Below are 12,912 nucleotides of genomic sequence, written 5' to 3' on the forward strand. Positions count from 1 at the left end.
AGGTATAGTAAAGTGACCTTTGTATTTCTTGGCGGAGGGGATGCGTGTGAGTTTGGTGTCGATCTCATCGTCCTCAGAGATCTTGAGAACCGTGGTGCGGTACTCGATGACACGGGTCAGCAGGTCTGGTCGCCGTGAGATCTCAAAGATGTGCTCAATGTACGACAGGTTATCTGCGAGGGAAACATAGGACATTTTTAAGGTGCAAAAAAACATGGCAGTGTGATTACATTTTTTGATTTTCTTCAACGTGCGTTATAAGATCTGTGCTCATTTGCAGCCTCCTTCCTCCTGCTCCCTCCTCTCCCTCCCTCCTCTCCCTCTCTCTCTCCCTCCTCTCCCTCTCTCTCTCCCTCCTCTCTCCCTCCCTCACCTTGTGCCAGTTTGTCATTCTTCGCCAGGTAATTAAATCACTCTCCACTCCCTTCCATCCATCCATCCATCCATCCTTCCCTCCCTTCCCAAATTTTGAGCTGGGAATCCTGGAAACGTCTCCCTCACCCTGTGCCAGCTTTTGGTTCTCCTCCAGGTAGTTGAACCACTCCTTGGAGGAGGTGATGGTGTTGCTCTGGTCCTCTGTGATGTCCTCCTTGCAGGCAGACTTCAGCTGGTCCAAGTCCTCATTGGTGATGTTTTCAGACAGGTCGCTGAGCAAAGAGCTGTACTCCGACATGGTCTGATGGAAGGAAGGGGAGAAAGTGAGGATGAACGTTAGTCAATTCTGGTTCTTTATCAGAGAAAAAACAGGATGAAAACAGCCCAGGTCTTGAGGGTCACAGAGGCATCTTGCTAGCCTTAGTTTTGCATGACAAGGCTTGGAATGACAAGGAGTGGCAAAGAGTGGAACGATAGCACACACAGATCTATGACCATGCTAGCCTCTTGCTGCCAAAACTAGTAAACTATTATTAAATAATGTACATAAGAGCATGAATGTTTGGTTACATTCCTTTAGTCTGTCAATGGTCTGTTCTCTAGACATTACCCCTTACCCCTATTCCACAGTCAGTTCTATTTCTGATCCTAGAGCTGTGTTTACGGACACCCCCTACATGGAACTGAGACCACAATTCTATCTCTTTAGAGACAGAGAGAGAGAGAGAGACTCTATTGGACACTGTCCTTCTATTGTGATCTCTGTTACAACAAGTTCTCCCACTCTACCGATGGCAGGCTAGAAAGTGGCTATTCTTACCATAGCCAGGAAGCCACAGAAACATCAAAACAGACATTGAGACAGTTGTGTGTCTGTGTGTGTCTGTCTCTCTGTCTATCTCTCTGTGTAAGTCTGTGTGTGGGTTTGTGTGTGTGCACTATTGACTTCTGTACAATGGCATCTGCGTACAATATAAAATGAGTAATGGTGGATTAAGGAGCATCGTGTGACATCCACAACAATGGCTTTCAGTTGTCACACACGCATGCACACTGTCTAGACGTGAAAGGTGAAGTCAAATGCTTGGTGATTCTCTCCAAAGTCTGATTTAGTGTGCGTGTGTGTGAGATGAACAAGGCTCAGGGATGGCCTAAATACTATAAGTGTCATATTCTCTTCTACCAGCAGGGGGCAGTGGCTGATCTATAGATGCAATGGTGTGTGTGCCCTCTCTCCCTTAAGCTGCCCAGACTCCTCGCTCCGGCCAAATGCCACGCTCACAGATGTTAGTTACTTCTCTGCAATGAGTCTGTATCTGAGTACCAGCCCGACCCTTCACTGTAATCTCTCTCTTGGCAGAAACTAATCTCAGGTCAGTTTGTGGCATTTTCCCTCAAAAAGGTAAGGTTATAGTACGGTGATCCTAGATCTGTGCCCAAAGGAGCGAGGTATAATAACAGGCCCTCCCTTCATTCACACACACACACACACACACACACACACACACACACACACACACACACACACACACACACACACACACACACACACACACACACACACACACACACACACACACACACACACACACACACACACACACACACACACACACACACAGTCATCACCTTAAATGTCACATGCTTAATCAAAAGCCATTTTTACTCAATAAAGGGAAGGTAAAGGGGATACCTAGTCAGTTGTACAACTGCATTCAACTGAAATGTGACCGAGGACTGCCTGGGGAAACACACTGCCCAGGTGAGACCGAGGACTGCCTGGGGAAACACACTGCCCAGGTGAGACCGAGGACTGCCTGGGGAAACACACTGCCCAGGTGAGACCGAGGACTGCCTGGGGAAACACACTGCCCAGGTGAGACCGAGGACTGCCTGGGGAAACACACTGCCCAGGTGAGACCGAGGACTGCCTGGGGAAACACACTGCCCAGGTGAGACCGAGGACTGCCTGGGGAAACACACTGCCCAGGTGAGACCGAGGACTGCCTGGGGAAACACACTGCCCAGGTGAATGGAAGAGGGGATATAGCGCAGGGCTATGTGACAATGCGTGTTTGGGAGGGTGCCGAGGGTGTGTGTATGTGGGAGAGAGGGTGTATGTGTTTGGGAGGGTGTGTGTGGGTGGGAGAGAGCATGTATGTGTTAGGAAGGGTGTGTGTGGGAGAGAGGGTGTATGTGTTTGGGAGGGGGTGTGTGTGTGGGAGAGAGAGTGTATGTGTTTGGGAGGGTGTGTGTGTGTGTGTGTGTGTGGGAGAGAGGGTGTATGTGTTTGGGAGGGTGTGTGTGTGGGAGAGAGGGTGTTTGTGTTTGGGAGGGTGTGTGTGTGTGGGAGAGAGGGTGTATGTGTTTGGGAGGGTGTGTGTGTGTGGGAGAGAGGGTGTATGTGTTTGGGAGGGTGTGTGTGTGTGGGAGAGAGGGTGTATGTGTGTGGGAGAGAGTGTGTATGTGTTTGGGAGGGTGTGTGTGTGTGGGAGAGAGGGTGTATGTGTTTGGGAGGGTGTGTGTGTGTGTGTGGGAGAGAGGGTGTGTGTGTGTGGGAGGGTGTGTGTGTGTGGGAGAGAGGGTGTATGTGTGTGGGAGAGAGGGTGTATGTGTGTGGGAGCGTGTGTGTGTGTGGGAGAGAGGGTGTATGTGTTTGGGAGGGTGTGTGTGTGTGGGAGAGAGGGTGTATGTGTTTGGGAGGGTGTGTGTGTGTGGGAGAGAGGGTGTATGTGTGTGGGAGAGAGGGTGTATGTGTTTGGGAGGGTGTGTGTGTGTGGGAGAGAGGGTGTATGTGTTTGGGAGGGTGTGTGTGTGTGGGAGAGAGGGTGTATGTGTTTGGGAGGGTGTGTGTGTGTGGGAGAGAGGGTGTATGTGTTTGGGAGGGTGTGTGTGTGGGAGAGAGGGTGTGTGTGTGTGGGAGAGAGGGTGTATGTGTTTGGGAGGGTGTGTGTGTGTGGGAGAGAGGGTGTATGTGTTTGGGAGGGTGTGTGTGTGTGGGAGAGAGGGTGTATGTGTGTGGGAGAGAGGGTGTATGTGTTTGGGAGGGTGTGTGTGTGTGGGAGAGAGGGTGTATGTGTTTGGGAGGGTGTGTGTGTGTGGGAGAGAGGGTGTATGTGTGTGGGAGAGAGGGTGTATGTGTTTGGGAGGGTGTATGTGTTTGGGAGGGTGTGTGTGTGTGTGGGAGAGAGGGTGTGTGTGTGTGGGAGAGAGGGTGTATGTGTTTGGGAGGGGTGTGTGTGTGTGGGGAGAGAGGGTGTATGTGTTTGGAGGGTGTGTGTGTGTGGGAGAGAGGGTGTATGTGTTTGGGAGGGTGTGTGTGTGTGGGAGAGAGGGTGTATGTGTTTGGGAGGGTGTGTGTGTGTGGGAGAGAGGGTGTATGTGTGTGGGAGAGAGGGTGTATGTGTTTGGGAGGGTGTGTGTGTGTGGGAGAGAGGGTGTATGTGTGTGGGAGAGAGGGTGTATGTGTTTGGGAGGGTGTGTGTGTGTGGGGAGAGAGGGTGTATGTGTTTGGGAGGGTGTGTGTGTGTGGGAGAGAGGGTGTGTGTGTGTGGGAGAGAGGGTGTATGTGTTTGGGAGGGTGTGTGTGTGTGGGAGAGAGGGTGTATGTGTTTGGGAGGGTGTGTTGTGTGTGGGAGAGAGGGTGTATGTGTTTGGGAGGGTGTGTGTGTGTGGGAGAGAGGGTGTGTGTGTGTGAGAGAGAGGGTGTATGTGTTGGGAGGGTGTGTGTGTGTGGGAGAGAGGGTGTATGTGTTTGGGAGGGTGTGTGTGTGTGGGAGAGAGGGTGTATGTGTGTGGGAGAGAGGGTGTATGTGTGGGAGAGAGGGTGTATGTGTGTGGGAGAGAGGGTGTATGTGTTTGGGAGGGTGTGTGTGTGTGGGAGAGAGGGTGTATGTGTTTGGGAGGGTGTGTGTGTGTGGGAGAGAGGGTGTATGTGTTTGGGAGCGTGTGTGTGTGTGGGAGAGAGGGTGTATGTGTTTGGGAGGGTGTGTGTGGGAGAGAGGGTGTATGTGTGTGGGAGAGAGGGTTGTATGTGTTTGGGAGGGTGTGTGTGTGTGGGAGAGAGGGTGTATGTGTTGGGGAGGGTGTGTGTGTGGGAGAGAGGTGTATGGTGTGGGGAGAGAGGGTTGTATGTGTTTGGGAGGGTGTGTGTGTGTGTGGAGAGAGGGTGTATGTGTTTGGGAGGGTGTGTGTGTGTGGGAGAGAGGGTGTATGTGTTTGGGAGGGTGTGTGTGTGTGGGAGAGAGGGTGTATGTGTTTGGGAGGGAGTGTGTGTGTGCGAGAGAGGGTGTATGTGTTGGGAGGGTGGTGTGTGGAGGGTGTGGTGTTGGGAGAGAGGGTGTATGTGTTTGGGAGGGTGTGTGTGTGTGGGAGAGAGGGTGTATGTGTTTGGGAGGGTGTGTGTGTGGGAAGAGAGGGTGTATGTGTTTGGGAGGGTGTGTGTGTGTGGGAGAGAGGGTGTATGTGTTTGGGAGGGTGTGTGTGTGTGGGAGAGAGGGTGTATGTGTTTGGGAGGGTGTGTGTGTGGGAGAGAGGGTGTATGTGTGTGGGAGAGAGGGTGTATGTGTTTGGGAGGGTGTGTGTGTGTGGGAGAGAGGTGTATGTGTTTGGGAGGGTGTGTGGTGTGTGGGAGAGAGGGTGTGGTGTTGGGAGAGAGGGTGTATGTGTTTGGGAAGGGTGTGTGTGTGTGGGAGAGAGGTGTGTTGTGTGGGAGAGAGGGTGTATGTGTTTGGGAGGGTGTGGTGTGTGTGTGGGAGAGAGGGTGTATGTGTTTGGGAGGGTGTGTGGTGTGTGGGAGAGAGGGTGTATGTGTTTTGGGAGGATGTGTGTGTGTGGGAGAGAGGGTGTATGTGTTTGGAGGGTGTGTGTGTGTTTGGGAGGGTGTGTGTGTGTGGGAGAGAGAGGGTGTGTGTGTTTGGGAGGGTGTGTGTGTGTTTGGGAGGGTGTGTGTGTGTGGGAGAGAGGGTGTATGTGTTTGGGAGGATGTGTGTGTTGTGGGAGAGAGGGTTGTATGTGTTTGGGAGGATGTGTGTGTGTGGGAGAAGAGGGTTGTATGTGTTTGGGAGGGTGTGTGTGTGTGGGAGAGAGGGTGTATGTGTTTGGGAGGGTGTGTGTGTGTGGGAGAGAGGGTGTATGTGTTTGGGAGGATGTGTGTGTGTGGGAGAGAGGTGTATGTGTTTGGGAGGATGTGTGTGTGTGGGAGAGAGGGTGTATGTGTTGGGAGGATGTGTGTGTGTGGGAGAGAGGGTGTATGTGTTTGGGAGGGTGTGTGTGTGTTTGGGAGGGTGTGTGTGTGTGGGAGAGAGGGTGTATGTGTTTGGGAGGATGTGTGTGTGTGGGAGAGAGGGTGTATGTGTTTGGGAGGATGTGTGTGTGTGGGAGAGAGGGTGTATGTGTTTGGGAGGGTGTGTGTGTGTTTGGGAGGGTGTGTGTGTGTGGGAGAGAGGGTGTATGTGTTTGGGAGGATGTGTGTGTGTGGGAGAGAGGGTGTATGTGTTTGGGAGGATGTGTGTGTGTGGGAGAGAGGGTGTATGTGTTTGGGAGGGTGTGTGTGTGTGTTTGGGAGGGTGTGTGTGTGTGGGAGAGAGGGTGTATGTGTTTGGGAGGATGTGTGTGTGTGGGAGAGAGGGTGTATGTGTTGGGAGGGTGTGTGTGTGTGGGAGAGAGGGTGTATGTGTTTGGGAGGATGTGTGTGTGTGGGAGAGAGGGTGTATGTGTTTGGGAGGGTGTGTGTGTGTGGGAGAGAGGGTGTATGTGTTTGGGAGGGTGTGTGTGTGTGGGAGAGAGGGTGTATGTGTTTGGGAGGGTGTGTGTGTGTGGGAGAGAGGGTGTATGTGTTTGGGAGGATGTGTGTGTGTGGGAGAGAGGGTGTATGTGTTTGGGAGGGTGTGTGTGTGTGGGAGAGAGGGTGTATGTGTTTGGGAGGATGTGTGTGTGTGGGAGAGAGGGTGTATGTGTTTGGGAGGGTGTGTGCATTACAGTATATTAATGAGTATTTTGACCAACTGGACACTGCAAAATACTCCAACATTTAAGGTTTAAGACTTGCTGGTCAAAAGTTTTTTTGAGCTCCAAAGATACAGTACGCTACTGTATTCCGTGAGATTGATTTATAGTACCATTCAAAATACATTCTTTCCCCGCTCTTAACATTTTCCCATAATGCACCATAATTTACAGTATACTGCAGTAAAACATAATATAGTATTTTACTGTTAATAATGCCAAAAAATGACTATCATTTACAGTTTTACGTTACAGTGTAGTCTATTTCCCTTTATTTTTATTATTTCTTTCTGTCTCTCCCTCGCTCTCTTTCTTATTTTTTGTCTCTCGTACTTTGTCCTTCCCTCTCTACATCTCTCTCTCCCATTCTTCCTCTCTCTCTCTCTCTCTCTCTCTCTGTGCCTCCTACCCCATCTCTTTCTCAACCCCACTTTCTCTCCCATTCTTCCACTCCCCCTCTCTCTCTCTCCCATTCTTCCTCTCTCTCTCTCTCTCTCTCCACACCTCCTATCCCCTCTCTCTCTGTACCCCCCTTTCTCTCTCTCTCTCTCTCTGTGCCTCCTACCCCCCCTCTCTCTGCCCCCCTTTCTCTCCCATTCTTCCGCTCTCTCTCTCTCTCGCTCTCTCCATTCCTGCTATCCCCCCTCTCTCTCTCTACCCCCATTTCTCTCCCATTCTTTCGCTCTCTCTCTCTCCATTCCTCCTATCCCCCCTCTCTCTCTCTCTACCCCCCTTTCTCTCCCATTCTCTCGTCCCTTCTCTCTCTGTCACTCTATGACAAGGCTGACACTACTTTCACACATAGTAGAGCCCCTGTCTAAATCCAGCACGTTCTCATGAACACAAACATGCTTTTGTCTCCTGCTCTTCTGCGCTCGCTTTCTCTCTCCCTGTCTCTCCACCCCTCCCATCCTCTATTCCAGTGTTTGGAGGTTGGAGAGGGGAGAGAACCTCTGCTGGTCTTCTCTGTTTCTTTCCTTCTCCCCTCTCTCCTTCCTCCATCCCAGTGTAAGGAGGGTGCAGAGGGGGGACATGGCCGCCTGCCTAGCTCAGGCAGCCCCTCTCCACCGTGACTAAACTGCTAAATCTACCCCCTGGCATCCTTCTGGCCTAGCGCCTAGCAGACCTGGGTTCAAACAGTATTTGAAATGATTCCAAACACTTTGTGATTGATTGAGCTTAACTGGCTTCATGGATCAATAGAATAGTCTCAAAATTGTAATCTCCTCCCATCTGATACCTCTTGGCAGGCTAGAGTAAACGCTCAAAGTTATTTTAAATGTTTTACAAATTATTTGAACCCAGTTGTGGCAGCCTAGAGCCTAGCACACCATAGAAACTGTTAATTTGACAAGAGAGCAATGTCACTGTGCTATTATCTATTTCGCAGACAAGACCTACTGTTCTCACACACACATGCACACACGCATGCACATTCTGTCAAGCACGCACATACACACACACAATTGTCAAGGAGCTAAAGGAACCAGCGGGGAAAATAGGAGGGGAAAACATGCTTCACACACCTGAGAGGGCGACTAAGCCTTCTCCTTTAATGCTCTCTCTCTTTCTCTCCTTCTTTCTCTCTCACCCTCTCTTTCTCTTGCTCACTCACTCTTTATTTCTTTCTTTCTCTTGCTCACTCACTCTTTCTTTCTTTCTTTCTTTCTCTCTCTCCCTCTCTCTCTGTGCCTCCATCACTTTATTACCATGGCTACTCGACCACGTTGAAGGGTGGTCCCTCTCAGTGCTCTACATTGCAAGCATTTCATAAATATTGTCAGAAGAATGGACACATGTGCAACTTGCAATTTATAGCTAAATCTATACTGCAGTAGCTGTTTTCAAAGTATTTCTGCCATTTTGTTTCATATCTGGAAATGCACAAAGAAATAGGAATCCTAATGTTATATTCCACCTTGCGCAGCAACACTGCCTGTCTGGGAGGCTGTGCGCACTGTGAGTGATGTTCTGAAAGTTAAATTTTTAGAAACAAATCCCACAGGCATAAAAGTTGGTATCCTCGTGTTTCTTGGATATTTTAATTGTTTTGTTCACCACTTCCACTGCTAGCAAAGAGACGTTGTTGGTCTCTACTATTCAGATTCTCAAAGGCACACCTTCAAACAGAGCTTTTTTCAGTAAGACCGGGTGGAAAAATGGCTACCTCTGTCTATTGCGCGAGAAATACACACAAAGCCATCAGGTGGACACTGACGCAATGTTGTCGCTCAGGCTCATTTTTCAAAATAAAAGCAAAATAAAAGCATGAAACTATGTCTTGTGTTGCTAGACACATTAAGGAAGCCATAGAAAAAGGAATCTCGTTGATATCCCATTCACTGCTCAATAGGGAAGCATAGGAAGGGACTCTTATTTAGAAACCGCTGCGTTCCTGATTGGATTTTTCTCATTATTTTGCCTGCAATATCAGTTCTGTTATACTCACAGACAATATCTTTACAGTTTTGGAAACTTTAGAGTGTTTTCTATCCTAAGCTGTCAATTATATGCATATTCTATTTTCTGGTCCTAAAAATAGCCCCTTTACTTTGGGAATGTTATTTTTCCAAATATAAAAAAATGACCCCTAGATTCAACAGTTTAATAACCTGTTGCGTCGAGCCATCCCGGATCCGGGATCGTGAATACAGCCTCAAGCTCATTACCATAACGCAACGTTAACTATTCATGAAAATCGCAAATGAAATTAAATGAATATGCTAGCTCTCAAGCTTAGCCTTTTGTTAACAACACTGTCATCTCAGATTTTCTAAATATGCTTCTCAACCATAGGAAAACAATCATTTGTGTAACAGTAGCTAGCTAGCGTAGCATTTAGCGTTAGCATTAGCGTTAGCATTAGCAGGCAACATTCTCACAAAAACCAGAAAATCATTCAAATACAATCATTACCTTTGAAGAACTTCAGATGTCAATGAGGAGACTCTCAGTTAGATAGCAAATGCTCCGTTTTTCCTGAAAGATGATTTGTTTAGGAGAAATTGCTCCGTTTGGTGCGTCACGTTTGGCTACCAAAAACAAACGAAAATTCAGTCTTCAAAACGTCGAACTTTTTTCCAAATTAACTCCATAATATCGACTGAAACATGGCAAACGTTGTTTAGAACCAATCCTCAAGGTGTTTTTCACATATCTCTTGGATGATATATCGTTCGTGGAAGTGTGCTTTCCCCTCTGAATCCCAGGAGAAAATGCGCCTGTAGCATGAGTTCTGTGGCACTCACAGATAATATCTTTGCAGTTTTGGAAACCTTAGAGTGTTTTCTTTCCAAAGCTGCCAATTATATGCATAGTCGAGCATCTTTTCGTGACAAAATATTGCGCTTAAAACGGGCACGTTTTTTTATCCATAAATTAAAAGAGCGCCCCCTATATCCAATAATTAAATGTCTCTCCTATATCTGAGAGATATAGGAGAGACATTTCAGGAAACATGTTATTATTGTTTTACATGTATTTAACTGTTTTTTTGGCATGAAACCTTCTCCATTTATCCTTCCATCATGTTTTCAGCTGGTACCTGGGGACCTTTAGACAAGTATTTTGAGACCTGTGAGTGTCCTAGAACAGAACAACGGACATGTACGTGTAGAGAGTCTCACCGTATTAGTGTGTAGCCCAAACTGTTCTGACACTAGAGAGTCTCACCGTATTAGTGTGTAGCCCAAACTGTTCTGACACTAGAGAGTCTCACCGTATTAGTGTGTAGCCCAAACTGTTCTGACACTACATACAGAAGTTGGCAGATCAGCTTTACCGACTTCAGAGGAGACTCAACACGCTTGTAGGTGGTCGTAGAGCAGAGCGGAGAACACCTTCGTGTTCATGAGAGGCTCATCTCATAATAGTTTGCAGAACAAACCATTCGGAAGGTACAGACAATTTTGTGAAAAGACCGAATTTCGGAATGTCTCATGGTCTGACAAACACCGATCTAGCTCTGCCATCCTTCACCACAGATGTCTCATGGTCTGACAAACACTGATCTAGCTCTGCCACCCTTCACCACAGATGTCTCATGGTCTGACAAACACCGATCTAGCTCTGCCACCCTTCACCGCGGAAGTGCGACATCGGTGGATGTGGTGAATTGAGACGCATCCAATGCAAATGAACAGATATCTCCAGCTTGAAACTGACAGATGTTTATGAGGATGATGTTATTATGCTAAATAGATGTTGGTGGGGCCGTGGACATCGACCTTAGGGGTTTTTAAACAATGCCAGATTAACATGGACCCCTTCTACCATTAAATATCTCTTCTTTAGACATGGTGTGTGTGCGTGTGTGTGTGTGTGTGTACGAATGTGCGCACACTTTTGAACCATGGGTCTCAAAGCTTAACCAGAGTGGAATGGCTAAATCGCCATCTTTACATGTACCCATGACAACCGCGTTACTGTGATGTGAGCCACAAAAATCACTCTGACAAGGATTTAGGAAGAAAAGAAAATACCTCCATCTCTCTCTCTCTCTATGTGTGTTTGTGTGGGTTTCGGTGAGAGAAAGGCCACCATCTGAGACACAGAGCAGGGAGAGGGGTCAAGGAGCAAAATGTTTTTTGTTGTTGTTGACTGTAATGTTTTTGTTCTACAGTATACTACAACATTCTATAGTAAGTACTACACATGATGAGGGCAAAATGTTTTTGTTCTACAGTATACTACAACATTCTATAGTAAATACTACACATGATGAGGGCTAAATGTTTCTGTTGTTGTTGACTGTAATGTTTTTGTTCTACAGTATACTACAACATTCTATAGTAAGTACTACACATGATGAGGGCTAAATATTTTTGTTCTACAGTATACTACAACATTCTATACTAAATACTACACATGATGAGGGCTAAATGTTTCTGTTGTTGTTGACTGTAATGTTTTTGTTCTACAGTATACTACAACATTCTACACTAAGTACTACACATGATGAGGGCTGCACATTTTGGAGAATATCCAGAGGTGGAGACTTTCCGTGGGAATTAAAGGGGATATATGGGAATGAATATTAATACCATTTAAATGTAGATGTTTTTTTTCATTGGATATATTTACCATACCACATGGAGACAGAAACATAAACCTATAATAATAAATAATTGCACATTTTTAAATCCTTCTAATAGAAAAACAAACATTTTAGTTACAAATTTTACTTTAACTAAACGAGTCGACTCTTCACATGGGATGATTTCACTGAACAACAAAAGAAAGGGAATATTGAATGATCCTCAATGATCCATCACATCTCCCAGAAACATTATCAACATACATCTGTAAAATGATAGTCTAGAAACTAAAGCTTTGGTTGTCTTCCTCTCAGGCTTCCAAGTCTTCTCCCTGGACCTGCTCAATTCTGAGGCCTCATCTTCATTGTCACTTTCCAACCTTGTTGAGGATGGCTCGTTGTCAGGCTCAAAAAGCCCAAAATTTGCAGACGGCCACCAATTTTTCAACCCTTGTATTGGTGTGTGTTCCCAAACAAGGACCAGTTGCGCTCGGAGGCGGCTGATGTTGGTGGGATTTGGAGGATGATGGAGGCAACAGAGGAAAGAGCCTCAGATCCACAAAGTCCCTTCCACCAGGTGGCTGATGAGATATGTTGGCACGACTGCCATATTGCATCTCCATCACAAAGCCCTTGCTTGGAAGTGTACTTCACCAGACTGCCAAGAACCTTGCCCTCATCCAGGCCATGGTGGCGAGACACGGTAGTGATGACACCATAGGCCTTGTTGATCTCTGCACCAGACAGGATGCTCTTGCCAGCACACTTGGGGTCCAACATGTACGCTGCGGCGTGTTTGGGCTTCAGGCAGAAGTCTTCACGGTTTTTGAAGTATTTCAGAACTGCAGTTTCCTCTGCTTGGAGCAACAGTGAAGTGGGCATGGCTGTATGGATTTCTTCTCTTACATCTGCAGAGTCTGAACATCAGACAGGATGGCATTGTCTCCCTCAATCTGTGCAATGGCTACTGCTATAGGTTTCAGGAGTTTCAGGCTGCTAACAACTTTCTCCCAAAATACATCATCCAGGAGGATCCTCTAATGGGGCTGTCCATATCGGCAGACTGTGATATGGCCATTTCTTGGAGAGACTCCTTCCCCTCCAGGAGACTGTCAAACATGATGACAACACAACCCAAATAGGTGTTGCTGGGCAGCTTCAATGTGGTGCTCTTTTTCTTCTCACTTTGCTTGGTGAGGTAGATTGCTGCTTTAAATTGATGACCCTTCACATACCTAAACATTTCCTTGGCTCTTTTGTAGAGTGTATCCATTGTTTTCAGTGCCATGATGTCCTTGAGGAGCAGATTCAATGCATGAGCAGCACAGCCAATGGGTGTGTTGTGAGGGTAGGACTCCTCCACTTTAGACCAAGCAGCCTTCATGTTCACAGCATTGTCTGTCACCATTGCAAATACATTCTGTGGTCCAAGGTCATTGATGACTGCCATCAGCTCATCTGCAATGTAGAGACCGGTGTGTATGTTGTCCCTTGTG

At 47.3% G+C, this 12,912-nt stretch overlaps 1 protein-coding gene across 1 annotated transcript in view; it reads right to left on the bottom strand.

Moving 5' to 3' along the window:
• The window catches only part of LOC109906371 (astrocytic phosphoprotein PEA-15), a 55,526-nt gene that overhangs the window by 10,616 nt on the left and 31,998 nt on the right, over positions 1-12,912 (bottom strand). Inside the window, exons 2-3 of the mRNA XM_020504051.2 lie at positions 502-676; positions 18-173 (exon numbers count right to left, since the gene is read on the bottom strand). Coding sequence (XP_020359640.1) covers positions 18-173; positions 502-673 — 328 coding nt within the window. The 5' untranslated portion in view covers positions 674-676. The remainder of the gene's footprint in view (positions 1-17; positions 174-501; positions 677-12,912) is intronic.

Source organism: Oncorhynchus kisutch, linkage group LG16, assembly GCF_002021735.2.
Source record: "Oncorhynchus kisutch isolate 150728-3 linkage group LG16, Okis_V2, whole genome shotgun sequence".
Lineage (NCBI taxonomy): Eukaryota > Metazoa > Chordata > Actinopteri > Salmoniformes > Salmonidae > Oncorhynchus > Oncorhynchus kisutch.